Below are 27,912 nucleotides of genomic sequence, written 5' to 3'. Positions count from 1 at the left end.
ACTTCTGGAGGCGGGGCTCCAGGCGGAAGCCGCTTGATGTCACGTCCGGGTCTCGCTCGCTGCGTCTCAGCGCTGGGCCCCGCGACAAGATGGCGGACCTGTCTCTGGACGAGCTCATACGGAAGCGCGGCGTGACTGTGAAGGGGAGGTAGGCGGCTGGGCGGGCGGCGCCCGCGCCCGGGCTCCCCCCGGCCCCCGCGCCCTCCCGTGGGAGCCGCTCCGCGCCGGGGCGGCCGCGGGCCGCCGCCTGCCTCAGCGCGGCCCGGCCCCTCTCCCCGCTCTGGCCCTCCCATTGGCTTGGGCGCTGGCCCGTGGCGCCCCATTGAGGCGCTGATTGGTGCGGGGTGCTGTCAGTCAGGGGCGGGGCGGGGGTCTCCCCGCGGGGCTCCCGGCGCAGCCGCCCCCGCCCCGCGAGGACCCCGGGCGGCCCCGCGCGCTGCCGGGCGCCCCGCGGCCGTTGGAGCGCGAGCGCGGAGCGGCCCGCGCGGCCGGCGCGCGCCGGGGGCCCTCGCTGGGGGTCCTCGCTGGCCTCCCCGCGGGGGCTCCGGCGCCTCCCCGGTGCTTCAGCCGCTCGGGGCTCCCGGGCCTGCCCGCGCCTCCACCCCGCGAAGCTCGCCGCTCTTGGGGAGCGCTCTGGGCACTGCAATGGGGGGGTTAACCGCCGCTAACGGACACCCCAGAACCGCGTTTTGAACGGTCTCAGYGCGCAGAGGCCAGCCGAAAAACCCAGTCCCTTCCCTGCGGCCCTGCCTGGGCAAGGCCCCGGCTCCCATTCGCGTTACGCCGCGGGTTTGGGGCAGTCTGGCGCTGCTTCGTATGCCAAGCACCTCCTCTCGCTTTCCAAATGCCTCCTTAGCTCTCGTTCCTTCCCGGAATCCCTCCAGCTTTTATCTGCTCAACAGCAGTCTCCCAGCAGCGCCCCTGGAGCCCGTGTGCCCCGCGTTCCTCTTGTTTGTCATCGTTAGCTTACTTAAAAGATTTCTGCTGTAGGTACCTGTAGGTGCTGCTGAGTGCCACACGAGGTGACAACTCTTGTTGTTGTCCACACGCCCCTCGGTAGCCCAAGCAAAAGGGTACCAGGAGAACCCGCRGTTACGAAACGTGCCACTGCACCAGCTTTTATAATGTGCTGCAGTGAAATTAGCTGGAACTCAGGGTAATTTAAATTGCATTTTGTGGAATTGCGGTTCCCTTGTATTTGTATATACAAGGGAATTCGGATTCCCCCGTATTTGAGGCATTGGGGCGTGCAGTGGGCACGTAGTGCCTCCACAGTTCATGTTTTTTGTGCAATAAGTATATATATATATAAAATACATATGCTGAGTTGCTTGTTAAGATCTCCTGAGAAAGTATAATCTGTATAGATTTCTAATTGATTTCATCAATGTAAGTCCTTACCATTCTAATGGAGTCTTCAAATGCTAATTACATAGGTCTCTGATTTTTGCTYTGACCTCCCTTTTTGTACTGATCGAAAAGAACCCCTCATCAGCCTTCCTGCAGCACCCTAATGAAGTGCTCGCTATTAGGTTAATAGCTTGTAAAACGACAAGGGAAGTTTTGTTTTGTGGCTGTTACTTTACAAATCCTCTTCCTCTTTCACGTACGCTGGGCTGTGTTCTAACAAATGCACGTAATATTCCCGCCTCTTAATTGGCGTGCCCTGTCTGAACGAGGGAGCRTCGCCGCAGCCTTCTTAGCTAGGCAACAAAGCGGGAGCCCAGGCCTAGCTTTTCAGGTATCACTCATTTTTGCTGCATCCAGGCACAGGGGCTGATGCTCAGTCTTTTCCATCTCTTTTCTACTGCTTTTCCGCAGACCTCTTCACTGTAAATATGYAAGTAGAAGTTAAAGTCGTAGTGTTAAATAAATCAAGAAGGGCTCGTCTAAACCTGTGTGAAAAAGCTGACTTGCATCATTTGACCCAGTGGTTGAGACATTGTCTCAGCCTTTTGAGTATCRCAACAAATCCTAGATATTTTATTGWATTTTAGGTATTATGATACTGATTATTTTATGATATCAATCATATGTCAATTAGATTGGAAAAACAAAACTTAAACACTGTAGTGCTCTGGCCCTTTTTTGAATATAAAAGCCAATAGCAAGAATATTTTTTCTTTTGATATGTTAACTCTGRAATTTCTCTTAGAGCGTTGTCATCCCTTTACCAAAAGGAAACCAATTCAAAAACTACAAAACTTCAAAAAATATGTATTTAAAGGAGGGATTCTACTAAAAATCCAGATGAGCTTATTCCTTTTAGGAGAACCCTTGAAAAAGTCAATCAAACTTGTAATGAGAAGCTCRTTTTTGTTTCCACTACAGAATGGGCTGCTTTTCAGTAAGAAACGTATGAAAACGTATGTCCATCCATACGTCTTCCCTGGATGGACAGGGGTTGCCCAGAGAGGTCTCCATCCTTGCAGAGGTTCAGAGCCCACCTGCGTGCAGGGCAGGACCGCCTGCTGGGGCAGGGTGGCTGGGGCAGGATCTCTCCAGAGCTCCCTGGCAGCCCCGGCTGCTGTTGCTGCTCCCAGGCTCTGGCTGCTGTCCCGCCGTACGGAGCGTGGCAGTAGCAGCAGGCTTTGCAGTGTGAGCCAGTGGGTGCAGCACTGGTGGTAGCAGATTAGATAAGAGGCAGTGGTGTGAGCAAGTGATTTGAGCAGCGAGTCCTTGCTGGCAATCTCAGCCTTCTGCTGAGACTTGTACTCACAGATGTACAACCTACAACCCAAAGCTCCTGCGCTTCCAAAAACCAGAAGCTGCCGTCCAGGATTCTTGGAGCTGCCTGTAGTTGCAGCATCTCTTTGTCCCGGGACACACCGTGCAACAAAAGATGTTTTACAAGACCTGCTCAGCCCTAAAGCTGGAATTTCCGCTCTTATCTTTAGAGGGTTCCCCAAGGTACTTAAGTTTTAGATAAACTTTGCGCAGGTGTAGTGTGAGCTTGGCACAGCCCAAGTCCAGCCCCTTAAGTTCATAAATGTGAGCTTAAGGACCAATGTTAGAAGTCATTACTTTAGAAATTGTCTCTTCATGTTTTATTTTGTCAATAAATAGCTAATGTAAAACAGCTTATGTTCTCTGCTATTCTATTTGGGCATCTAACTTGGTAGTAATAATAGCCTTTTGTTTGCAGCACCACAAATACTTGTRTGGGTGCTAAATCATATCTTACAGTGTCTGAAACTCTTTTTCTAGGCTTAACACGAGGCCGGTGTTTGGAGGTGTAAGATCTCGCATTGGGATCCAGCAAAATCTTCTCAGTAGATCCTCACCAGCTGTCGGCTTCCAGCGGACATTTGATGCCCGACAGAAGATTGGCCTCACCGATGCCAGACACAAACTTGGCGTTAAAGATGCCCGTGAAAAACTGGTTCAAAAAGACGCTCGGTTCAAAATCAAGGGGAAAGTGCAGGATGCTCGAGAGATGCTGAATTCCCGCAAGCAGCAGAGCGTCGCTGTCGAAAAGGTGACCAAAGTGGTGGATGCCAGAGAGAAGATCAGCTTGAAAAGGAGCATGCCTACTGCTGCTGCTGCTATCAGCCCAACTATGGGGACAGTAAATCCAGCCATGAAAATCACCAAAACCATCCAAGTAGGTCAAGCAAGTTGCTTCTAAGCCCCCTAGCTATTCTGCAGCAGTGCAGTGGAAATGATGATAAATATAGTGAAATGTCTCAAGGTTGCCATAGAAGCCATGGGGATGCAGCTGAACCCAGTTTGTAGGGCAAGATTTAGTCTTTCTGKTTTTTTCAGTGCCTTTCTGCCATTTGGAGCTTTGGGCTTTTGCAGTTCTGAACTGCAAACAAAACCAAAAAGTACAATTTGGACCTGATAAATGACTAAAACAACGTGATCTTCCTGGGGCCAAAGTAACTGTCTGAAATTTTTAARTAGTCTCTCCTTCCCTTCTGAAATCCAAGGAAACTTTTTTGTTGATTTGTTTTCTTTGTTGTTCTTACATATTGCACAGCTCATGGCGAGAGTGTGTTGTGGATTGTCTTGCCTAGATAACTGGTTTATATCCAGTTTAGAATATGCAGAATTTGATGCCTTGTAGCAGTTATAAAACATTTTTTTCATCTTCCTATAAAACTTGATCTGCCCTTTTCCGTGACTCTGCCCTCCCTGTTTCCAGGTAATTGCCTGATTTTTGACATGTTCCTGCTGGGTCTCAAGCTTTATTCTGGTTTCATGATCATCAGCTGATCATCCTAGCCTGATTTTCTTCAGCAGCTTTCAGATTTCATCCCRTTGTGTGCACAGTAACTTGTTTGTTAGCTGACTTCTCTGAGTAGCAGCTGTGTGTGTATTAGGTACAGAGGGAGATAAGTTTCCAGGCTGTCAGAATTGCTTTTTGAGGAGTGGTTTTGTTCCCTGTTTCAAGAATGTGCATGTAACTAGTTCCTAACCTGCTGCTTTCGTTTTGCTCTTCATGAGGATCACCAGTATGTTTGCAGGTGCCCAGAGCAATCTCCAGCCCTTATGAATCTGAAAATCTAGATCAGTCCTTGCGATCAGTTCTTCTGCTGAAGAGCATCCAGCGTGTTTCTTCCTTGAATGAGCCTAGCATGTAGCCTGTCACCTCTTCAGATTTCCTGCCAGGTTGAAAGTGAAAGAACGGCTTAGAAAGGGGAAGCTGAGTCTTGTGACAGCTAAAGGGCAAATCACAGAGCAACGGAGCGGTCTGTTCAGTAGTCTGTAATTAGTAGGGTAGTTAATATTCATACTGTCCTTTACAGCCAAATCAAAGTGACATCAGCCATTGGCAGTTGGACATTTTTTAGGAGTTAAAATTGTTCCTGGAGACTGGATTCAGTAGCAGTTYGCTCTGATCTGTATTTCGTTTTGATTTTGTATGACTCAATTTGATCTGCAACACTTGATTGTTAGACAACGTGTTACGGTATAGAGAATGATTATATCAATACAGAGCTACTCAAACTATGGGCACGCAACTGTGTTTGTTTTTTCTTCAATATTTTTACTGAAATTCCATTTCCAAACTTCTCATGGCCCTCCTTCAGTTTTTCTTCGTCTCTGCCCCCAAACATGGAACAGAATCAAACTGAAGTATCTTGATTCCTGGATACAGCACAGAGCTCTAATGTCCTGGACTCTGGTTTTGCCTCTTACTAGAGAAAGAAAAATGTCTTTGGCACCCAAAAAACCTCYAGAGCTCTGCTGTTCTTGCAAGACAGGCATCATTTTTCTTTTTCTGAATTAGCAATTTGAAGCATGAGGGTACTATGATGTAAGTAATGGTCTGCTAGAGCAAACAGAAACCTGAAGTTCTGACAATTTGTGTGCAGTATTAAACCACTTTTTTTCTTTCGTCCTAGACAACTTCTAGACTTTTCAAAAACAGAAAGGATGTCTTTGAAGGAGCTGTTGCATGGCTGCTGATTACTGAGGCTGAATTCCTTGACTTTTGTTACTGTTTTCTTTTTTCACTGGGTAATAGACCGGAGAGGAGGGGCAGCTGCACCACCCCATGCACCACTTTATCCCAGTTCAGCTTATGCTGGATCTGGGGTGAAGGGACAGTGTATGTTTCTCTTTAAAAGCAGCACTGTACAAATTGCATTCTGTCCTGCATGTTCAATTTGATGGAAGAAGATCTGTTTCTCTGTGGCATGGAGGATGAGAAGCTAGCTTACTGATTTTTATACCCTTGACAGTTTCATGTTTGTAGAAATGCAGAAATCAAACCTAAGCAGTACTAGCAGGGTCAGAATTAAAGTCCATTTTTAGCTAATCTAGGACTAAAAGTCAAAGTGGTTTTGAATCTGAATTTTGCTGATTCACCTTAGTTTTTAGTTTYGTTAAGTGCAAGCATCTCATACTGGACGTATTAGAGGGAGCACAATTGTTAGCACACGGTGTTACAACATTTCAAGAGCCGAGAGCGAGTTTCACTCTATTGGTCTCGGCGCAGGAAAGAAGAGCTCCTGCCCTCTGAAATGGGGAGCTGGTGGCCTGTAGTACTTAATGCTTTGGTTTTTTCCTTCTACCTGCAGCAGAAAGCTCCAGTTCCCGGACACTCTCATCCAGCAGGAATGCGGATCAATGTGGTGAACAACCATACACACAAGCAGGTGTGTGTCCCTGGCCCCAGGAGGGCTGCTGCCCTGGGGAGGAGGGCGCGCGGGGTCCCCCAACGGTGGCAGGTGCAAAAGCAAGTTGCAAGTRGGAAAAGAGAAAGAATTTGGAAGGTCTCAACACCTTGGCACTCTCTTAATGCATAGAAGGTGCTTTCATGGTTATTAAGGTTTTCCTTTAGCCTGGCTAAAGTTGACTCCTTATGTATGAATACAAAATAGGTGTTTCTAGTTTTTGTATGAATTAACTTTTCTGTCTAGGAGCTGCAGCCTTTAGCTCTAAGCTCTTTCTGGTAGTTCTTCAGTAATACTGTATCAGATCGAGATTGGTCTTTTTGAYTCAGCATCTTGCTGCTCCTTCAGAGACTGGATATGAGTCCGCATCATCAAATGCACTGTGGTGATTTGGATAACTACGGTTGGCTTCCCATGAAACCCAGCTTTGTGTCCYTGCTTGAAACCTCATGCTGACTGATGTTAGCTAGGTGTTTTGATACTGCTTCAGAATTGCCTTATCCTTTATTGGAGAGATTTTCTGTGAAGGGATGGGAAATCCCTCAAGTTTAACATCTCTTCTGGATTCACTTTAAAAGGCATTGTCTGTTTGGATACGTTACCACTGTGGGTTATTTCTGAGAAAAATATACAATATAAAATACATCTTTTATACATATGCACACGTGTGTCTGTGTATACACAGATAAGATATGAAATACTGGGAAACTGACACTGGCAATACTTGTTTATCTTTTGCCTGGACTACAGTAACTTTAGCTTCTTTGTAAAGCTGTTTTAGTGCTGTATTCCCCTGCCACCCTCATTTAGCCATGATGCTGTCACTTAAGGAAGCGTCACGTTCTGACCTCACTGTTTTAGCGCTTGCATCCCTTTCACTTTCTCTTTATGGGTGGTATTTTTCATAGTTCTTTTTCTTTATAGAGTTACTCTCTGTGCTGCCTTYGGTGTCTATTATTTCCTCGTGCTTCTTTTCTTTATAACATCTCTGTATGTGGAAAAACCTGCCTGTTTATAAACCACAACCTTGCTGACCATGAAAACTGACCTTGCAGACTGTTTCTAATCCCTCCATTTTCTGCATCTCTTCATTTTCTRCTAAATTAATGGGAAACACTGAGTTGTGACTTCTTATGTTTTGGGCAGTGCCGTATGTGTGATGGGCTTTTTTTCCTAGGGAAACATTATCACTTACAATCTCTGGAAAAAAAAGTCTGTGTAGGAGTTAACCTCGGTAYTTTGAGGCAAGGCTGTGAGCATTTAAGCGGAGCTGGGAAATGAATTATTCAGCAAACCTCCTAGTGCTGTGTTTTCTAGTGCCAGACGGGCATGTGCTGTGCTGAAGAAAGCAGGCTATTCAGAAGGAACGTTGGGTTCAGATCTATTTGGCAGCCATCTGTTTACTGAAAAAAAAATGCATAGGCTTAAACTTTAAAGCCAGCAGGCTGCTAGAAAGGAAGGCATTGAGGCTTTATTGTATTAATGTGGTCTCATGAGTCCTGATGTGATTTAGGACTTAGAGAAGCCTGTATGTGGTCTTAGTACGTGCAGGGAAATAGCTTTGCTGTAGCTTTCCTGGAAGAAGTTTGAGGGTTCTTAGCAGTGACGTTTGGAAATGGACTTGCCCGCGTTCGGTGTCTGTCACCAAGCTGCGAGGGCAGAAGTCTGAAGCAGAAATGCTCCTTACCTGATGTCACTGTGTGTGTGTGCTTCAAGGAAGACTGGGAGSGGGGGAGTGACTTCTCTTGGGAGGGATGCACGTATTGCATATACCTGCTTGTAAGTCATTACCTTGCTTTTCTCTAGGGTCTGTATGACATGGAAGATGATGATGAAAGTGTCTCTCCCCTTCCTAGCAAACAGATGAAAATCACCACCACRAACAGTTTCCTGCACAACGCGGTAAGGGATTCCCTGAGCGGTCCCCGCCATGCCTTGATCATGTACGGTGGGCACACAGGCTACAGCTTTAAAGGGCTTATGTTCTTTTAAAGTACGTAAATGATGATTTCCCCTGGAATGTAGGGGGCCCTCCCCCAGCTTTCCCTAATACAGTAGCRTTTCCAACAGAGCGACTGTAGAGTCTGTGTTCTCCGGGATACTCGGAGTTGGACTGAACAAGGCCCAGAGTCAGGCCAGGCTAACCCTGCTTTGGGYAGGGGGTCAGACATGGGCTCATCCTGAATTATTTTGTGATTCTAAATAAGCAATTTAATGTAGCTTATGCCATCATGTCTAGTCATGATTACCTTATTTTTTCAGGAATAAGTGTTTGTCTCTAGCGATTGCTGCAGATATCAAGAACRTTTTCTTTTGCCTTAAGTTCTCCAGATAGCTTCAACTAGGGAAGTTGCTTTTTGTGTGCTAGTGTAATGTGAACAGGCATTCTTCAGAAACACTAAGACAGCTCAATTCTAATGCAAATAAGTTATCTTTGCATATATTTGTGCATAGTACCTGAATTTTCAGATAGAAATTGCTTTCAAATTGCCAAATTGCACTCGTTTTCAAACTTTAAGAAACGTATGAAAATCCAGTGTGCTTGTTTAAAAAAAAAAAATGCTTTCAACATCTTAGGGTAAACAGATCTTTGTCTCTAAGCTGAAAGCCTCCAGCACTGTAGTGGTTTGGACACTGGGAAGGACATAAGAGTTCATTAAGCATGCCAGGAATGTTCTCCTGCTGTTGGTGCGTAGGAAAAGGGACCTACTCTTGYAGTCTGCCTCAGGAATGTTGTATTCTCTCTTCCTGCAGACTGGGCTGAGTGGCAATAAATTCTCTCTGTCCAAGACTGTTCCCCTGACTAAAGTGGTCCAGAATGATACTTACACAGCTCCTCCTGCACCTCCCTCCCCCATGCGGACAAAAGCCTTGACAAACATGTCCCGGACCTTGGTGACAAAGGAGGAGCCTCCGAAAGAGCCAGCACCTGTTGAGGTGAGTCTAGGGAAATGGGTCACGCTCCTTAGAAATCTGCAGAGATGTGTGAAACTGCTCTGGGTTGGTTATGGAAGGGAGTTATTTCTGTCTGCCTCCCACCACTGTCTGGGGACTCCATCAAGCTTATTCTGATAACTGCAGACCACATCCCACRAACTTGAAAGCTGTATAAACATCTTCTATTAAAAGGTTGGGAATTCCCAGACTGTTTTGCTCCATTTTTTTCTTTTCCAAAACTGGAGCACATACTCCTGGAGGAATCTGTTACAGGGAGGTAGCAGCTGTTACTTGGACAGCACTTGGTGACTTGCATGTTGCCAAGAGTAGTGTTTCAGTGCTACTAGTTGTGGTGTTTCCTGTCCCTTGTTGGGAAGAAGAACAAGATGCTCCTAAATAAGGCAGCCTGGTGTCCACACAGGGCAATTTTTATACAACCTCCTGGAACTGTTTGTTGAAAGTTACTTCAGAGAGGAATCAGCTTGAAAAAAGGGCTGCTTTTCACCTCGKAGGAGCAGGGCTTTTGTGATCACTGATACTGTCTGTTACTAGCCTTGCTTTCCTTTCAGGGGTCCCTTTAGTCGTTTGATYCATGCTTGCTGTGCTGTTTTGCCTGCTGCATTTCTGACCTTCTGCGTGTAATTCCCATGTTTGTGTTGGCAGCTGGTGTTCAGTCCTTTGGAAGGCACGAAGATGACCGTAAACAATCTGCACCCTCGAGTCACGGAGGAAGACATTGTTGTGAGTGTTGCGTACTGCTCAACTCTGGGGACTGAAACTTCCATCCCCCATCCTACTTCTCTTGATAACTCACTTTTCTGTGGTAGATGTACTGAAGAGGGGTATGGTGTGGATTTATTTTTCATGGGAGGACTTGGAAGACTTTTTAGTTGTTTGTTTGGGGTCTTTTTTGTTTAAAATGGTGTGCTTAAAAGCACTGGACAGAATCCCATTTCTAGGCTGCACTGACACGCCTAACAACTTTTAGAAGAGTTCATTGCCAAGATGCATGGTGTGCCTCTAAATTATGCCCCAACCAAAGYATCAAGGCAGACTGAGACCTGCGTAGAGCACTAAGCTTGAGCTCTGCTGCTCGAATTGATGGCACAGAGTTTTGTGCCACCTGTATTATTAGTACCAAGCACTCATTGGTACCCTGGCAGACACATCAAGATAAATGGCCACTGCCAGTTCTGCCATGTGTTTTCTCAGCAGACGAGCTGACGTAATTAGGAAACTAAACCTTTTCCACCCCGTGTGTCTGCCTGCTTCAAGAGATAACCCTGATACGATCACAGTCATGACTTGCTGTCTGCCCCCAGGAGTTATTCTGCGTGTGTGGTGCTCTGAAGCGAGCCCGGCTCGTGCACCCAGGAGTGGCTGAGGTTGTCTTTGTGAAGAAAGAAGATGCTATCACAGCGTATAAGAAATACAACAACAGATGCTTAGATGGTAAGTTTGAGGGCAAAGTTGCGTTTATGATAGATGAATCAGGTTTTCACCTCAGTGGAGAGTTTAAAAGCATCTCAAATGTCTCTACGTTGCCGAAAGAATAACTGCCAGAAGGCTGCTTTGAGAGCTGGGCAGTATTGCAGGCCTTTGCATAACCTGTTTGATATATGCACAGTTTGTTTGAATGATATTCAGAAATAAGTCTTTTTCAGGAAGTGAGGGCTCAAAGGCAGAAGCAGGCTGCCAGTGCTTCCTCTGATCTAACTTCCAGATGAATTTTCTCTTGTCTGTAACCAGGAAGCCCAAACCAGACAGTCCTTAGGAAGACATTAAATGCTTACAGAGTAGCTGTTTTTTGGCATAAGTAAAAATAGTATTAGCAGAGGTCTTGGAGCCTGACAGAGGCATTCTGAATCATACCCCCGGACATTACTAGCAGCGACAGACTTCGAGCAGTGCAGGTTTTGATCAGAATTTGTCTGCATGCTTTTACTGACTGTAAATAGTTGCTAATTTCTAGCTTGTCCTCTTACCCTTGTGTGAGAACTGATGCAACTTCAACAAGTGTAGGCTCTCTAGTTGAAAGTAGGTATTTTTTTCCCTGGATGTGTAACGATCTTAATGTCAGGTACAGAGCAGACAGCTCAGAATGGGAGAATCTCCCTGCTGAGTGTTGTTTAGCTAAATGTAATTTTGGATTTCATATTCCTGTGACTGTTCCAGTCGCACTACAGTTTGGAAGTGCTATGGTCTTGCAACAGAACATGTTTCAGCTGTTCTTTCTCGTGGTTTCTCCAGCATGTGGAGCTTCACTACAGCTTGCACTGCTGTGTGGTATTTTGAGGRTCTTGCCTTACTTGGTATTCCAAGATAGATTCATTGTTATTTATGATTATTATTTCTTTTAGGTCAACCGATGAAATGCAACCTTCACATGAATGGGAATGTCATCACCTCAGACCAGCCTATCTTACTGTAAGTGCCTCCTGAGGGGAAKAAACAAAAAAAGTTTGTGGGCTCTGTTTTGAGGAGAATCCATGGGAAAGGAGAAAAATGTGTTGGTAAATTGTTTTTCCATGAATTCTAGCTTGTTTTCTGGAAGCTCTGTTTTGAGCTGAATGCAAAATAGCTTGTTTCCATAGTGCTGCCAACCTTGGGAGTCAAAACGAGTCTGAGATCAGGAGACCTTGCTAGCACATCCTAAACAGCTATGTCCAATATTGAGAAGAGAGGAGATGCTGAAAACAGTGCAGCCATTGTGTAAAGTTTTTGAAAAAGTGAGGTTTAATACTATTTGTGGGGTTTGTGTTTTGTTTTCTCTTGCACGCTGCAGCCGGTTGAGCGACACTCCTTCAGTGAAGAAGGAGGGAGAACCACGCCGGTCAAGTGCGAGCGCCTCTTCGAATCCCGCTGCCGAGGTGGACCCTGACACCATCCTGAAGGCWCTCTTCAAATCCTCAGGGGTCTCTGCCTCTGTGCAGCCCACAGAATTCAAAATTAAACTCTGAGAAGGGAAAGCAAGAAATGGACTGGAAAACTCACTTAAGTCAGAGAATGAGAAAAGTGCGGGAGTGCAGACGTGGTTTGCAGTTGCCTGCCTGGAAGTTTTGTTTTCTATGATCGCTACCTTACTGTACAGTAGTGTTTCCTCTTGTGTGTGTATTTTCTGTTTTCATAGTTGGAGTTTTCTTCCACATTTTTTTTTTTCAAGAGAATAACTTCCCTCTTTTGCCAGTAATATATTACCAAGCATATACGATGTAATTCCCTCCTTTACCCCAAAGCCCCTAGTGGCCATTAAAAGTGCACATAGACTCTAAGGAAAGGAGTGGTAATCTCCTTTTCTCTTCTGACCTACCTTTAAACTAAAAGGTGCATCCTCTTGGTTATCAACAGACAAGACAACACCTTGTTTCCAGAATTGCTGCATCCAGTACAAGGGTATGGCTCCATTACAGCAAGTGCCATCTTGCATCCCTGACTCATATGCAGTCAGTAGCCAACCACTTCAGCTTGGCCTTTGGATATCTCTCTGCTCAGAAGCTGTGATGTGAAGATACAAGAAAACCTGAGCTCCCCAGTGTGTTTGCGAGCCCAGGGATGCGCTGGGGAGAAAAGATGTGTGTACAAGAGCAGCATCCATCGCGCTGTGGGAGGGATATTTCAACTTTTAAGGCACAGAGGTGAAGAARGACACTGCTGTTTCTATGATGAATATATTTACTGTGTAGAGTCAGGCCGAGTTGCTCTCCTCCCTTTTTCTGGACTTAAGAACCAGGACTGCTCAGAGTTAGAGAAAATCCAGGTGTTTCACTCCCATTAGCCAGTATTGCATCCTYGTGATATCTGGAGAGAGTCGTGAAGTACTGTGTTAACTTCCAGCCTRCCCCTTCTCCTAGGAAAAGGAAGAAGCTGAGGCCTCTTTCCGGCACTAACACATCAGGAGGAGTCTCCTGCCCCTAAGGAACCACTTGGGAGAGGTAGTTTGGGTGCTGCTTGGCTGCTGTGCAAGCCTGCTGCTCCCACCTGTGGGCTTGGAGGGTGCCCGCTCCCTCGGTGGCTGCAGCGGGAGGCTTGGGGCAGGGGGAGCAGCCGGCCCTCCAGGGGAGGCATCGGAGGCTTTGGGCACCGGCGAGTCCCGCGCAGAGCAGAGTGGTGGGATCCGCCTGCCAGGAGAGCAGGCACCCGCGGGCCGCCCCGGCCGCTAGGTGGCACCTCCAGCACTTCCCGGGTGCCGCCGGTACCRCCACGGATGCTCCGAGCGCCATTGGCAGCTCCGAGTGCCACTGGCTGCCTTCGCTTGGATTAGCTCAACTTGGCCTGTCAGAAGAGAGGAGAGGTAAGAGCCACTTCCAGAGCCTGAGCTTTGAGCTTGATCCTCCCAGGTAGGAGAGTGACCTGACCCAGTCTGCTCAGCGCTGCTGAACTCGCTGCTCAGCTCGCTGTCACCACCGTAGGCCCAGGCTCCATTTCTTGGTCAACCCTATGTTTCTTTTGCCTTCTTGTTCTGTACAAACGCTTTGCTCTGTCTAGCAGGTGCAAACCATTCCTCTGTTTCACTGTATCTGATTTAGCCAGGGAAATAACTAAGAACTCGGCAGGACTTCTTTTTTTCCCCCAGTCTGCTCTGGTTTGGAAACCAACCACATTATTGGTAGGAGGCTTCTTGTGTAGGGGAGGGGACTTAACACACCTACCATTCCCCTTTTATAGACTGCCCACCAAACACCCGTGTTTTATTAAGGGTTGGGGGGAGGGGGTGCTAGGGGTTGGAGAAAATACTGTATTACCTGTTTCTGAATAAACGTTTGTTATACGGAGAGTGTTGCTGTTCAAGTGGGAGCAATTTGTGTCCACAGCTAGTCTCAATTCCACTGGTGTCTCTCAAAAAGGAGAAAGGAAAATGGTAGCGCTTGTTACAGGCTGCCTAGTGGGTTTTGACAATAACTCTGGGTGGGGGGAAAGAGGTGTGAAATGAAGGTGTGTGTGCTAGGGGAAACAAGRTACTTTATCAACTCCATGGAGTATGACGAGAGGAAGACGTGGCTGTGTATTTTTTCAGAAAGAAGGGCTTGGTCACAGTCTTTCATTAGTACATTTGCAACCATTCCCCAAAAAAAGCAATCAGAAACACTGCAATATGCTATTGAGCCCTGTGTTTAGGTGATCTGTGATAAGTTAAGAGGATATTCACGTACTTCCTTAGAAAAACTACTGCTCTGTTACCTTCTTTATTTATTTATATCTTATCCTTGAAGTCGATGATAATTCCCCAACTACCACTCTACAATTTGCCTTGCAGTCTAAAGGTGGTTAGGTTGGATCAAGCTTGTTTAGCTCATTCTTCCTAATAGTTTCAGTGGGTGCTGAAAGAAGAGTAGCTCTGCMGTAGCTGCCAGGCTTTCTCAGGCTGTTCCCCTCACGGCTCAGAAGTTTCTTGGAATATTCCCTGGGATATTCATGCTAGTTTTGTGATGATGCGAGTCCTGTCTGCCTTCCACTGCGTTCGCCTGCCACCCTCTGACCACGACCCGCTCACACTGCCCGGCAGCGTGGTGGCCTGGGCGGAGGGGCGTAATTTGGGAGGGAACTGAGATCGTAAGTCTGCAGRCAACGCACCCACCTCGCCAGCACCCATTCACCACCGTCGTCCAGAAAAGCTGGTCGGTAATTTGTAAGAGGTTGTTTTGCTTTTCCAAAACGAAAAATCCCAATGCAATACCACAATGTCTAAGCTTGCCTGCTATACATTTACAATTTTTCCTGTTGCGTTCCTTCTGATCGTGTTCTTAACTTGGATATCTCTTCTGTGAGTCAACTCTCCACATCCTTTGTTATTTTCACTCGCTTTGTCCACCTTGTACCTTTGTCTTGCTTCCCTATCCATCGCTATTTTGTGGAGCTGTCCCTTTGGTTCTGTTCACTCATAAATACAACGCTCTCCGTAGCGCCCGTGCCGCGTGTAAAACGCCCCTGCGGCGCCGCTGCCCCGCGGGCCGCCCCCGCCCGCCCGGGCCCCGCCGCCATTAGCGCGGCGACTACAGCTCCCGGCGGCCCGCGCGCGCCGCGCTTCCCGCCGAGCTAAGATGGCGGCGGCGGCGGAGCGCGTGCCGGGCGCGGCGCCGGCGGGATACGCGGGTGAGGGGCCGGGGGGCGCCGGGCGAGGGGCGGGAGGGAGGAGGATGGCGATGGCGATGGGAGTCTCTGACCGGTGCGTCGCCCGCAGCGCTGGCGGTGAAGTTCGGCCCGCGGCAGCGCTCGCCCCACTGCCTCTTGGTGAGGGAGCACCGGGTGCGGGACGGGGCCGGCGCCGCGCACCCGCCCCGCCGCACCCTCTTCGTGCTCAACGTGCCCCCCACCTGCGGCCCGGTGAGTGGGGCCGCCGCGCGGGCGGGGGGCCGTTGGGGCGGTGGGAAAGGGCCCCTCCCCCGCCGGGCTCCGGGTCCCCCGGGGCTCCGGCCTCGGGTCTCTGCCCTGGCGTCTGTCCCTCAAGGTGTCAGTCCTGTCCTCTGTTCCCCCCCTCGGAGTCTGTCCCCCCACCCAGGACCGTGGCCCCCGCGGKCCCTCCCGGCACCTTCCCGTGGGATGGGGCACTGGGATGGGCCTGGGACCCCACGGCAGGAGCCTGGGGGCGGCTGCGTGGGCAGCTCTGGGCCCTGAGGGTCTCGTCAGAAACCCCCTCTCCCCTGATGCCTTTGTGGGCGGGAACGGGAGGGAAGAAGTCCCCTCTCCTGTGTTATTTTTTTCTGCTCTAATGCCTGTATCAAGGAATCCCTGTCCAGGCTGTTCCTCAGCTGTGGGCACGTTCAGTCTGTGGACATCTGTGATAAGCCAGAAATAGCAGAGAAAAGAGACACACTCAAGTCCAAGTTCTTCAACCCCAAAACGACAAAGGTAAAGCTTGGGGGGAGGCACTGGAGCCCTAGCAGTGAGAACGGGGAGAGATCTCAAGTGTTGGGTGGTGCTTTTTGAAGGATACGATATGGAGAAATCATTTGGGGGGATTTGATGGTAGGATCACTTAAATTTGTTTTCGTCTTTGCTCTTCTCGTGCAGCCTGTGGTTTGGTTTAGTTAATTTATTTATTCATGGTATCGCAGCTCCTTGCGGTGTCACCGGTTCCCAGGATTCTGTGCCTGGCCTCCTGACGGACTCYTTTCTTCTAGGGTTTCCGAGTAGCGTACGTGGTGTTCAGGAGCCCAGCCGGCGTCCAGGCAGCCAAAGCCCTGGCGCAGAGAGGGCCCTTGCAGATATCAACAGAGAGTCACCCGGTGAAAACTGGCATTAGCAGTAAGTCACTCCTTGCTCTCTCCCTGTTAACCAGCACAAGGGAAAACTGTGCTCATTCCTTACGGAATCCTACGGCGTGTATTGCAAATTAATTCCCACCACTTTATGCAAAGAGTGAATGGGAAGCCATCCAGTGTTTTCTTGTGCTTTTCTTACTGTTAAGGTAGTTTTCTTATCCTAGTGAAAGCTGTGGATCACAGTTCTGTGCCCCTGTGGGAGGAGAGGCTCACTCGGTTAGTGGAGGGGCAGTTTCTCCCCCTCGCTCTTCAGTGCTCTATGGAGAAGCTTGCTGCGCCTTGCCCTGGCCTTGGGAGCCAGGCCCACTAACAGGCACAAGGTGTTTGCCAAGAGGACAGGGCTCTGGATGGAACCTCTTGGCAGGAACAGCCCTGAATGCTGGGCTGGAGGGTCCCCTGCTCTTGCCTGCGAAGTTGCAAGCTCTTCCCATTGCCTAGCTGTTTACAGCTAAGGCCTGGCCTGTAAATCGGTTGTTCCTGAACCAGTTCAGTGGGGTGCTGAGGGTGAATGTAAATGGGATTTGACCCTATAGCAGTTTCCTTTAGAGAAGTTCGAAGGCATCATGTCTAACAGAGGTTCCTGCTGACTTCTGTGCTCTCTGGGGCAGAGTGGATCGCCAGCTACGCGGGCTCCGTGGTGGATCGTGAAGAGCTGAAGGCTGAGGTGGATGCCTTCATGCAGGACTATGACAAGCAGGTAGCAGAGGTGAGGCCAGGCTGGGSAAGCAACCCAGGGAAGCAGTTTGGGAGCAAAGGAAAGAGAGGGTCTCGCTGCCCAGAAGTTCCACTGGAGATGGCAGAGAAGGGGACACTGCCTGGCAGGATTGTTCACCTCTGGTTGCTCATGGCTGGTGTCTGTGGTGCTGGTTTGGCTTTTAGCACCTACGTCATGCTTCACTCCAGGCTTACAGGGGGCACGCACAAACACACTGGGCCCTGTCTGGTGTGTGACACTGTGACTGAGGTGTGCCTGGCCCTGCGCTTGGTCCCGAGGTCCTCTGTCCTGGGCTCTCCTTCACGTGTTGTGCAGAAGCCAGAGCTCTGACCGTGCATGAGTGGCCTGTGGGGCTGGCCAGACRTTCCCGCTCAGCCTCTGCCTTCGGTACCGCTAGGAAGAAGCCAAAGCGGCGGCGGAGGACGGCGTTCCCGATGAGGAGGGCTGGGTGAAGGTGACGCGCAAGGGCCGCAAGCCGGGCCTGCCCCGCACGGAGGCCGCCAACCTGCGGGTGCTGGAGAGGGAGAGGCGGAAAAGGGCCCGCAAAGAGCTGCTCAACTTCTATGCCTGGCAGCACCGTGAGACCAAGAGGGAACGTGAGTGCCTCTTACCCCTTCCCATGTCTCTTGTCGCTTGTACTGTGGCCTTAAGAGCACCATTTCTCTTCAGTGGTTGCTGTAGGTGACCAGTTACTGTGCTGTGTGAATGGTCTCCCCAGGTCTTGTGGGTCCGGTGCTAGCCCCGGCCTAGTAGGGGTGGTTTGAATGTTTTGAGAGAGAGGTGAGGARTGTGGCTTGTGCAGTGGGCACAGAAGCACAGCGGGGTGGGGAAGCTGAACTGTTGCCCTGCTCGAGAGGGAGCTGCAGCACTGCAGGGGGTGAGTGGCTGGGGCCACTGCCCTGGCCCGAGCCCTGGCCCAAGGGTCAGATTCAGGGCTGTTGGGAATGAACCACTGCAATGTGCACGGGGCTGTTGGGAGCACCTAGGGAGGCGGGAATGTGCTGCTCTCCTGTGTGACCTGCCCTCTCCCTCCTGTTTCAGACATTGCCCAGCTGAGGAAGAAGTTTGAGGAGGACAAGCAGAGAATCGCGCTGATGCGAGCCCAGCGCAAGTTTCGGCCGTACTAAGCCACCCTGGACTGTTTCCTTGGCTACTTGTGCTGGGCAGGGACGGGCACGTATGGGCCCCACGTGCCRAAGGGTCTCAAAGAACTGAGGCAGCTTCAGGTTGTTCCTGCCCTTGGATCTGAGGTGGGAGGTGCCCAGGGCCCAGGACTGAGGGGCCCAGGAGCCAGGCCCTGGCATCTCCTGCTCTCTGGCCACGTCTGCACTGTCGTCCAGCCCTGGGGCACCACTTGCAGAACTCACAGGGCAGAGGAGACTGAAGCCTTTCCTGTGACAAACTGTGCCTCCCTGCCACCAAGACCTTCATAAATGTTGGTGAGAGCCAGAACTCACACAGCACAGCCTTTGCAGGGACAAGGAATGACTGAAGAACTGTAAATAAACTGCTCCTATTATCCTAAAACACGAGACTGCCTCTCTGCCAGCCCTGCTCTGAGACAGCTCCTTGTGTGGTGTGATAGTAATACCAGCCGTGGCTTATACTGGTTGTCCTTTGCACAGGGCAGRCTGATACTATCCTGAGGGTGGGGAAGAAGAGTGGGAGCTTGGACAAAGCCAAGTTGGGATGTTTCCAACTCAGTTGTACCAAACAAAGTTCAGKGGTTTGATACAGAGCACTCTCCTTTCCCCCAGTAGTTCTTCCCCAGGCAGCTCCTTTTTTTAAACAGATTTTGYACCTGTATCTCTACTACTAGCTCTGGGCTGGGCTACAGGAGCTTCTGCTGCTTGGCATGTTCACAGGAACAAGGTGAGATGGCAGCCTGGCTTTGGACAGAGGGAGGAACACCATCCCTTCCGAGGCTGTATTCCCCTTAAGCTGCCACCTCTCTACAAGAGGCCGGTAAGGATGGCAAGGGGACACCCAGGGCAATGCTTCTGCTCGGGGGACATCTATGCAGCACTGGGCCTTAAAGACTCATCACACCATCATGCTCTGTGACTGCCTTGCTGTGATCAGAAAGGTGCAGAAACTGCCCTGCCCCCAGCCTTACACATTTCTGCCTCCAGAGGCTACAGAAAGGCAAACATCTGTGCAAGAAGGAACTTTGACCAGGTTTACAGAGCCTTGTTGAAAGGGAGGGACCCTCCTGTGGAAAACAGGCCAGGATGCAGCGTCTGGGGCAGCAACCCACCAGGCCCGCTTGCTCCAATGAGCTTTGCATCAGCTTGGGAAGCAGATGGAAACCTACCGTGCAACATCTGAAGCAGAAGGCAGGGAGAATGGCTGCCTTCCCTTTGGATTAGCACTTTAGCTGCTTGAGTGAGCACCCCCAAAGAAGAGAGGTTCACTCTCATATAATCAACATGACAGTATTAGCACTGAGTGATCAATCTTTACTTAGAGGGCCAGAAATCATCTCTACCAATTTTCCCGTTACTATTAGTTCTCCCAGCTGCTTTGGCTGGAGGATTAATGACTCATACCCTAGGAGTCCTTTGAAACAGCCTTCCATGCCCAAGTGAGCTCTCATTTAAGCTGGTTTTAACACGGCAACAGCTCTGGCCACAGAACAGAGGGGCCTCTGAGCTGAGGCACCCATGGAGAGCAGCAGAGCCGTTCACCGTTTTTATTAGTGGGTCTGACCCTGACTGCACCATCCTCAGAGAGCACGTGAGCAGGAGCTGTTTTATCTCCCAATTCTGGAACTGCTCTTGCTGCTTTGGCCACAAAGGGGGGCTGTGCTTGTATCTCTGCTYCGCTTCAGGAGTTAGGAAGGAGCAAGTGGAAGGCCACTTCTCCTTGCATGAGGCTTCCCAGGGTTATCCCTGCACTCCCAGAGCTGGAAGGGAAGGATTCTTGCTTTTGACAACGGAGACGCTTTGCTCAGCTCTCCTCCAGGAAACCCCAGCAGAGCTGCTTCCACTGCAGCAAGCTAAGCTTAGGAAAGAGTATTGTGAAACTGATGCTGAACATGAGGCAGAGCCTTCCCCTTAGCACCCTGTTCTGGACAGGGGCCGCCGAGGAGCTGTCTAGAGCCTGGCCCTGGCGTCGTGGGCAGTCAGGAAGGTGCTGATGCTCCCAGCCACCGTCTCAGGCTCGTTCAGGTGAACAAAGTGGTTCCCAGGCACCTCGACTACATTTCTGCCCTGGAAAAGAAAGAGGACACAAGATGTGGACTGGGAGAGCATTTCCTCACGGAAACTCTGCTTATTGTGTGGCACAGACTGGAGCAGGAGACAATACAAAGATGGGGTCTCCAAGGAGGGCTGGGAATTATGTTGAATGCCTGAGGATGTGCCAAGCACAGACAAACCCATCATGTAAAGGGCGATTACAGTCCAGGATAGTGAGGGAGGCAGAACAGTGATGGGGGAGCAGAGAAGCAGGCCCAGAGGGTAGCGTTGAGTGGGACTTTAGCAGCAGGGGTAAAGCTGGATTTCTCCTCCCTGGGTGAGGGGGGGCTGTTTTACAGATTCCCTGCTGGGGCTGTGTCTATTCAGGTGAGCTACTTCCTAGCAGCTGCTCCCAATCCCCATGGAGTGGAAAGGCAAAGATGGGGTTTGCTCTCACCTCTTTCAGGACCAATTCAAATGCTTCCCGGAGCCGTTTCACAAAGGTGTTTCTTGGCCCTAGATTGTGTGACATCAGGAGTCCATCCCGTGCTCTGAAAGTGAAGAGTACGGCTCAGCACAGCAGCTACTGGGGCTGTCCTGGCTAGGAGTGCTTTCAGCACAGGGGGACACTACACCCAGCTCCTTCCTACAGATCTATGAAACTGTAAACCAGAGCTAAAGTGGGGCTGCTTGCAAACTGCAAGGCAGCAGGTTCACACGTGGCAGTCAAGGGCACAAGGCACAACTCAGCCAAGCAGCTATTATCTAATCAAATTATCTCCTTTAAAATCCTGGGCATGTGCCTAGCAGTATCAGAGTGGAGAATGGTTAAATATTAGCACTCTCCGCGCGCCGGGCTGGCTCCTTAACTCATCGGAGCACATTGCTCCCCATCTCCACACTGTCCTCTGCCCTGTTTTTCCCTCCCTCTAGCATCTCTCCTCTTCCTTCCCCACTCTGCTGCTTTAAACACGAATCCCAGGTTGTGCCCTGCACGGAGGGGAAGAAGGGACCAGCAGAGCCGTCCTTGAGCACTAGGCTTCCTGCAAAGCTAACACTGTGACTGCTACTGTGCTGCATGTGAAGATACCAGGTGAAGTCCCAGGGCCCTGCTCTGTACAGTCCTATGGACCGACCCTCACGGTGCTGCTTCTGGAAACAGAGAGCAGTGCCTAAATACACAGGCAAAACCTCCCTAAAGAGGCCAAGCAGCCCAAACTGCACCTCATTTCTCAGCTTCCAGCACATCATCTCATTTCCCCCGGAGCCCTCCACAAGGGCCAAAGGAAAGGGAGGGAGGGGACAGGCTGTTCTCACTGGTGGCCAGCGATAGGACGAGGGGTAATGGCCACAAACTGAAGCATAAGAAGTTCCGTCTCCAGGTGAGGAGCAACTTCTTTACTGTGAGGGTGACAGAGCAGTGGAACAGGCTGCCCAGGGAGGTTGTGGAGTCTCCTACTCTGGAGGTCTTCAAAACCTGCCTGGATGCCACCCTGTGCCACATGCTCTAGGTGTGCCTGCTTGAGCAGGAAGGTTGGACTAGATGATCTGTAGAGGTCCCTTCCAACCTTAAATATTCTGAAATATTCTGAAATATTCTGAAATTCTGAAACCCAGCCCTGCACGTGGCCCTCCAAGCAGAAGGACAAAAGGCAGAGGAGAAGGGAGGGAGGCGGTTTCCCCCACAGCCCCTCCATGCTCCCCTGCAGCTCCCTCTGCCYGGRCTGCGCCAGGAGGGCGCCGGCAGCAGCTGGGTCAGGACAGGGCTCCAGGAGCCGCCGGAGCTCGTGCAGCTGGCACAGGGGTACCAGCTGTGCAGGCCAAGGGRCTCCAAAGCCCGGAGCACGGACAGCCTGGCTCCCTGCAACGGGGGCAAGGAGGCCACGAGAGAAGAGCAGAGGGGCTGGGAAGGGCCCCGTGTCTGCCAGGCTCTTCCTTCTGTGGGAAGGGAGCACGAGGGAGGGACTATGGGGGGCCAGGGAGAGCCCGGCGTTTCCCCAGGCAGGGAGCCCATCTGGGAAGTGCAGGGCCAGGTGGAAGAGGCTGAGGGGCTCCGGGAGCCAGCCCGGGGYTCGAGGAAATGCTGCTTTCATGGGAGGCACTGAGGCCAGGGCGACCTGGGCCACGGGCTCAGCAGCTGGGCTGCTGCTGCAGTGGAAGGGGTGGCAGAGGAGTCGCTGCTGCCCTTGGTTCTCCTGCCGTGCTTGAGCTGCACTCACATGATGATGAGAATGCGGTCCTCAATCTTCCGCAGCAGCTTCACACACTGCTCCACCGTGAGGAACTCTCGACTCTGCTGTGGGGGCAAAGGCAGGAGAGCAGCAAATGTCAGGGACAGCAGCCCGGGCAGAGAGGTGCCCTGAGCCCTACTGCAGTGGCAGCTCTGAGTGCAGAAGAGGCTGATACCCCAAAGCAGCTGTGGGACAGCATGGGCTCCTCACAGGAGCTGCTGGCTGTGCAGCAGCTCCTTCTGTCCAGCTGCATTTCAGTGCTGCCAATGCTGCCTGCTGGGATGCAGCATGAATTGGAATCATCTCACAGCACAGAAAGGCTTTAAAAGTCTTTCTGCTTAAAAAAAAAATAAAAAGAAATAAAAAAGAAAAAAAAAAAAAGGGCCTGGCTAAGGCCTGGCTATCATGTTCTGGCAATAGCACAGGTAGAGGAGGCCCTGCTTCTTGAAAAGTGACACAGAATTATCAAATTATCAGCCATGAGGACTTTGCTCTGCCCCCTCACCCACTTCTTACAAGGGTGATCTGTTTGAGAAGCCAACCTGGAGCCTACATCCATCTGCTGCCTGGAGAGTTAGAACAGCAGGAAAATGTGGCCAGGAGGCCCTGGCACAGGAAGAACTGCTAAAAAAGGTTCAGTAATATTTTCCAGTGACTCTGTAAGCTGAGTCAGTTAATGATCAAGTGCAAGCTCTTTTAACAGCAGCACTTAAAAGATGTGCAGCAATTAGGAAAGCAGTAAGTAAAGGGTTGGGTGGAGGCAGGGCTCAGTGAGTGGGCCTCAACTTTCTCTGTTTTCTGCAAGCTCAGGGCTCAGAGGCAGCAGGGGGCAAGTCAGAACAGCAATGCTCACCATATGGGCTCTCATGTCTCTGTTATACAGCAGTCCTGGAATGAAACAAGAGAAGGTCTTCATGTCTCACACAAAGCTTTCATGTCTCTGCATCCCCTCCCCTTTGGGGTCAGCCCAAAACCTTCTCAGGCCAGAGGGAGGGGATGAATTCAGGTTTCTCCCTTTTTTGATTTTTTTATAGCCATTCTAGGACTCAACAGCAGCTGCTGGGACTGCGGAGCTCTGCCTCTGGAGGTAATTGCTCCCATGCAGCCTGTACAAACTCGCAGCCAGGACACCCTGTTCCCTTTGAAAGACAATGGCTGCTGGCACTGCTCTCTTCCCACATGCAGCCCTGGGCCACCGCTGTGATCAGCCCTGTCTCCAAGCAGCACGGGCCCCCCCCTTACCAGCGGGTGTCACAGTCGCTCCTCGCTGCAGCAGGACTTCCCCACCCCGTGCTGTCAGATGTGTGTTYGCTTCTAAGAGCCTGGGGGAGACATGGCAGAGAGGTTGTACTGCTGGGAAGGGGAGGAAGCGAAGCAAAAGTGTCATGACAAGATGACAGCAAGCTCTCGGGCTCCTTCAGAAAACAGCAGGAAGCTGGCAAGGGAAGCAAAAGGTCTTGCTTAGGTTTCACAGGAGGACTTGAAGTGGGCAGCATAGGGACACAATTTCCCCTGCTGGGTCATGCAGCACATAACTCCATCCAGGGTAAGGGTGGCCCATGAAGGCCGGGAACAGACGGGGCCCACCTCTGCAATGCTGCTTCGGGGCTCCGTGCTTTGGGAGGCTGCTGCTTCGCCTCTAGGCTCAGGAGGTTGTCGATCATCATCCGCTTGGACTTCAGCCACTCCTCAATGTCCTGAAAGAGATGCAGAATACAGGAGCAGGCCATCATTTCTAGGTCATTTTACCCCTTCACTGTGACAGAAGTTCACCTTTTAACATCTCCCAGAACCCGCATCAGTTAGAGGCCTGATATTAAAAACGACTCTACATTGCTGTGGAGCTTTACCCTTGCAGCCCTTTCCTCCTTTCCCCCCTGCCCCCCTTTTGATCTGAGGACAACTGCTCAAAATAACAACGCAGGTTTGGCATCTTCCATGTCTCTGACCCCAGACGTCTCTCCACCCCTCCTGCCAACCAAAATCCCAGCATCTGGTAGTGACAACGGCAGTTTGGCAAAGTAGCTTTCTGTCCTGCCAGGAACAACAAAATGAAATAATAAAATAAATCCAGGCATCTTGCACCCAGGTCACCCAACAAGCTGCTGGCAAATAGTCAGCCTTGGCAAAGGGTTGCTCTGACAGACGTTCCGGTTCCCTTTGTACAAGGGCCTGGCACAGATGAGCAAATTTCGGTGCTACGTGATTGCAGGATGCTGAAGACTACCAAGAGTCCTACAAAGGGCTCTCTTTGAGTGGGGAGCTCTCTCCATGCACAAAGGAGCAGGTCTGGGCCTGCCAAACTGAAGAGTGCTGAGAATTGTGCACCCTGCCAGAAACTGGTCACATCTGTGGGTTTGGGGTTTGTTTTTATTTTTGAACAAACGGAAGGGAAAAGCCCATTGCATCTCCTTTTTTTGTTGATTATTATTTATTTAAAAAAAATAAATAAATAAAAAAGGAAGGGGAGGACACATGAAATCTAACCTCTGGAGCCAGCAGAAAGCCAATACTTTCCAGCAGGATCAGCTTGTCCACCATCTCAGGATAAAGGAGACAGAACTGAGGAGAGAAGAAACATTACGAGTGGAAGAGAAAAGCTGAATACTGAGTGCTGTCTTTACCCTGCTGCACTAGAGGAAGGGCATCCTTCCCTAAGATTCAAGTCACACACAGTCTGTCCCTTTATTCCTCTCCCTTTTGTGTTCCAGCTGCAGAAACTGCAAACCCCATGAAGAGAGAATGCTTTACTCACCATTCCTGCCACAGCCCCACCTGCAAGGGAAAGAAGGGTGCCCTGTTATGCATAAGACAGTCAGGTGGTAGGAGCTCCCCTTCCCACATTCAAAGCCACCTTAGAAGCACAAAGGCATCGTGTGCCAAGGAACAAAACCAGAAAGCAAAGCTCCTCCAGCAGGGAGTTTGCTGGGCTTTGAGCCAGCCACGCTCCCTGGGCTGCCCCAGCCCTATCTCCCTCACAGGCAGCACAGGACTGTTAAAAGGACTGTTAAAAGTTAAGCTAAAAGCTTGCAGGTACCGCAAGCTGTGAACAGAGCAGCCCTGGGAAGCAAAACCCAAATTATGGAGGAAAACATCTGTGTCCCAAGGATGAAAGGGCAGTGTGAAGTCCTGGCTCCCCACAACAAACTCTGTAACCCACCAGGAAGGGCCCAGCCTGTCCCCCACATAGCAACAAATATTGTGGCAGCAAAAAGGCCCGTTGCAAACGCTCCTGCTTTAAAACACCTCTTTGCCCATAGGTTTCCTCTTGGAGAGGAGGGACACGGGAACAGTTTCCACTGCTCATACTACAGGGCCTTGAAAGGCACAAGTGCAAATCTTTGAATTTCTCAGTCAGGAGCCTTGTACTTTAAATGATATAATAAATATGACAACCCAGTTCCTAGAAGCATGTGCCTTTTAAGTTCTTTACTGACTCACGTTTCCACGAATCTCACAGCTTACCAGAGCTACTTACCCATACTGTGACCCATCAGGGTGAACCGTCTCCACTGCAAGGCTAAGTGGCAACAGACAAAAACAGGCAGCACCACGTTAGAAACTCGAGCAGCAGCAGCACATGCTTCCCACCAGCACAGGCCCCTTCCCCTGAACGTTTTTCTTTGCTGCTTTGTTTGATTCCTAATCCAAAAATGAGGTGCATGAGCAGGCCAGCTTTAAAGAAAAAGACCATCTCCAGTTAATTTTCTTGGAAGTAAAGTCATGCAGCTTTCAAGCTCCCTCCGTATGGCAACACACTAGTGCCAATTCCCACTCATTGCCAGACACAAGACTGGCAAGAAGCAAAGGAGCCCGACCAGGCAGCGTATGCTCCAAGACAGGCACTCGGATAGAGCACCCTGTTGCACAGAGTTCAGCAAGAGCCATATGGACACAGATCCAGGTCTGCTGCCTTGGGGAAAGCCTGGTTATTCCAAGTGAAAAGGTCTTTGTACCGTTCAGCACATRAAGTTCTTCAGTCCATTTTAAGGACAACTGAGGAAACGTATGGGAAAACACTGCTTTACCAGCACTGCCTTTCTGAAACATGCCTCATTGAAAAGGGGTGCTTTACCCTCTGGCATGTCAAAAAAAAAGTTCTGGGGGATCTTTGTCTGCTGCGTGAGGAATACAAAACTGCACGCATGCCACACGCTCCCCTGAGACCAGCACACAGCCAAGCACTCAGACCAGGAGTTACTAAGAGCCCCAGTTATCTTGGCTTTCAGATCTATTTGTGTTATACTAAAGCAAGCACCAAGTTGCCATCCACGGACACGCAGGCACCAGAAGAGTTTCCAACTTATGTCTAACACTGGTCAGAGGTTTCTGGCTGCTTACAAGAGATCAACTCTGGCAAAACTGAGCTATTTAGTTGTATCCACCCCTCAACCACTATTGTTTTTCTGGGCAGCAACTTCTCCTTCCCAGGGTTTATTGTTTCTGCCTCTCACAAAACAGTGAGAAAGAGGGAGGCTTATTCAGCCTGCGGTCATAACATCACGCTGGAAAGGGAGCTGAGCCTTCCCCCACCAGTGACTCCTGTCCATCAGTATACGGAGCCGAGAAGACATGGCAGCCCTTGTGCAAACGTCCCSTTGGGGCTCCTTTCAGCTGCTCACCTGCTGCCACCCGGCGCACCTCGCTCACGTAATCCAGGAAGTGGTAGAGGGAACCTGCAGGCCGGTGGGACGACAGGCCGTGGCCGGAGAAATCCATCRCCACATAACGGTGCCCTGAAAGGCAGCGAGCGTCAGCCACGCAGCCCCGAGGCAGCGCACGGGGCCCCGCGAGCCAGACCCACCTGCGGGCAGCAGCGGGATGAGCCGGTCGAAGGTGTTGGCGTTGTCGAGCCAGCCGTGCAGGCACAGCACGGGCTGACCCTGCGCGGGACCCCAGGCCTTGGCTGCCACGTGGCCCCAGGGCACGGGGAACTTCACCTCTGAGGACATGTCTGGAGGGAGGGTGTCCGCAAGCAACGGTCCACGAGCGCGGAGCAGGTCCCRGGGGCTCCTGAACGGCCCACAGCTCTGGAAAGACAATACAGCTCTGCAGCAACGCACCAGCCTCCTGTCGTTTTAATTAGCAGCTTGCTGATTTGCATTTCCCCACTTGACACCCAAGCTGCAGCCCCGCTGGCTTGTCTGGGGACACCYTCTCCCTGCACGTCCCCACGACGCTCCTGGGACACGGCAGCCTTCCCTGRGACAAGGCAGCCTTCCCTGCCGCCAGGGAGGCAGCCTCCGCTGAGGCCCCTTCCCGACCCGCGGCAGATGCAGCAGGAGGGWGCGGAGCAGCTTCCCGGGCTGTGGCACTGAGCCCAGCACCTGCCTCCCACCAAGCACACGCGAACACGGAGCGGTGCCTGCTACRACATCCTTGCTGCCCTCTCCTCCTCTCCCACACTGCTCGGCACCTCCTGGAGCGCTGCTGCCCTCGGGACCTCCCTGCTGCCCTGGGACCCCC

The 27,912-nt window shown here is 50.7% G+C and overlaps 3 protein-coding genes across 6 annotated transcripts; 2 read left to right on the top strand and 1 right to left on the bottom strand.

The window, feature by feature from the left end:
* Positions 1-45: 45 nt before the first annotated feature.
* Positions 46-13,655, top strand: POLDIP3 (DNA polymerase delta interacting protein 3). Of its 3 annotated transcripts, none has more exons than XM_026046930.1 (9): positions 46-148; positions 3,208-3,604; positions 6,033-6,107; positions 7,932-8,027; positions 8,880-9,062; positions 9,726-9,803; positions 10,385-10,514; positions 11,423-11,489; positions 11,848-12,286. In XM_026046930.1, the coding sequence occupies exons 1-9, from the start codon at positions 90-92 to the stop codon at positions 12,020-12,022; spliced, it is 1,260 nt and encodes a 419-aa protein (XP_025902715.1). In that variant the 5' UTR covers positions 46-89; the 3' UTR covers positions 12,023-12,286. The 3 variants fall into 3 exon arrangements, with proteins under 3 accessions (XP_025902715.1, XP_025902716.1, XP_025902714.1); XM_026046929.1 differs by having other exon boundaries at positions 70-148; positions 6,030-6,107; positions 11,848-13,655; XM_026046931.1 differs by lacking the exon at positions 6,033-6,107.
* Positions 13,656-15,100: 1,445 nt separating this feature from the next.
* RRP7A (ribosomal RNA processing 7 homolog A) lies at positions 15,101-18,429 on the top strand. Its single transcript, XM_026046938.1, has 7 exons — positions 15,101-15,152; positions 15,241-15,383; positions 15,783-15,908; positions 16,181-16,304; positions 16,930-17,027; positions 17,434-17,632; positions 18,078-18,429. The coding sequence occupies exons 1-7, from the start codon at positions 15,101-15,103 to the stop codon at positions 18,161-18,163; spliced, it is 828 nt and encodes a 275-aa protein (XP_025902723.1). The 3' UTR covers positions 18,164-18,429.
* Positions 18,430-19,508: 1,079 nt separating this feature from the next.
* Positions 19,509-27,455, bottom strand: SERHL2 (serine hydrolase like 2). 2 transcript variants are annotated; one of them, XM_026046936.1, is made up of 11 exons: positions 27,251-27,455; positions 27,069-27,182; positions 25,925-25,966; positions 25,202-25,221; positions 24,934-25,008; positions 24,034-24,143; positions 23,689-23,768; positions 23,300-23,334; positions 22,435-22,511; positions 20,673-20,766; positions 19,509-20,248 (listed from the first exon to the last, which is right to left on the bottom strand). In XM_026046936.1, exons 1-11 carry the CDS (start codon positions 27,396-27,398, stop codon positions 20,132-20,134), a joined length of 912 nt encoding a protein of 303 aa, XP_025902721.1. In that variant the 5' UTR covers positions 27,399-27,455; the 3' UTR covers positions 19,509-20,131. The 2 variants fall into 2 exon arrangements, with proteins under 2 accessions (XP_025902721.1, XP_025902722.1); XM_026046937.1 differs by having other exon boundaries at positions 22,435-22,508.
* Positions 27,456-27,912: the final 457 nt, after the last annotated feature.

This window comes from Nothoprocta perdicaria, unplaced genomic scaffold (assembly GCF_003342845.1).
Source record: "Nothoprocta perdicaria isolate Ctin4 unplaced genomic scaffold, notPer1 scaffold_460, whole genome shotgun sequence".
Lineage (NCBI taxonomy): Eukaryota > Metazoa > Chordata > Aves > Tinamiformes > Tinamidae > Nothoprocta > Nothoprocta perdicaria.
This window is presented reverse-complemented; position numbering and strand designations above follow the sequence as displayed.

Coding starts and splice junctions, on each gene's coding strand:
- RRP7A (XM_026046938.1), top strand. CDS start 15,101: ATGGCGGCGGCGGCGGAGCGCGTGCCGGGCGCGGCGCCGGCGGGATAC. Junction 15,153..15,240: donor GGCGCCGGCGGGATACGCGG/GTGAGGGGCCGG, acceptor CGTCGCCCGCAG/CGCTGGCGGTGAAGTTCGGC. Junction 15,384..15,782: donor TGCCCCCCACCTGCGGCCCG/GTGAGTGGGGCC, acceptor GCCTGTATCAAG/GAATCCCTGTCCAGGCTGTT.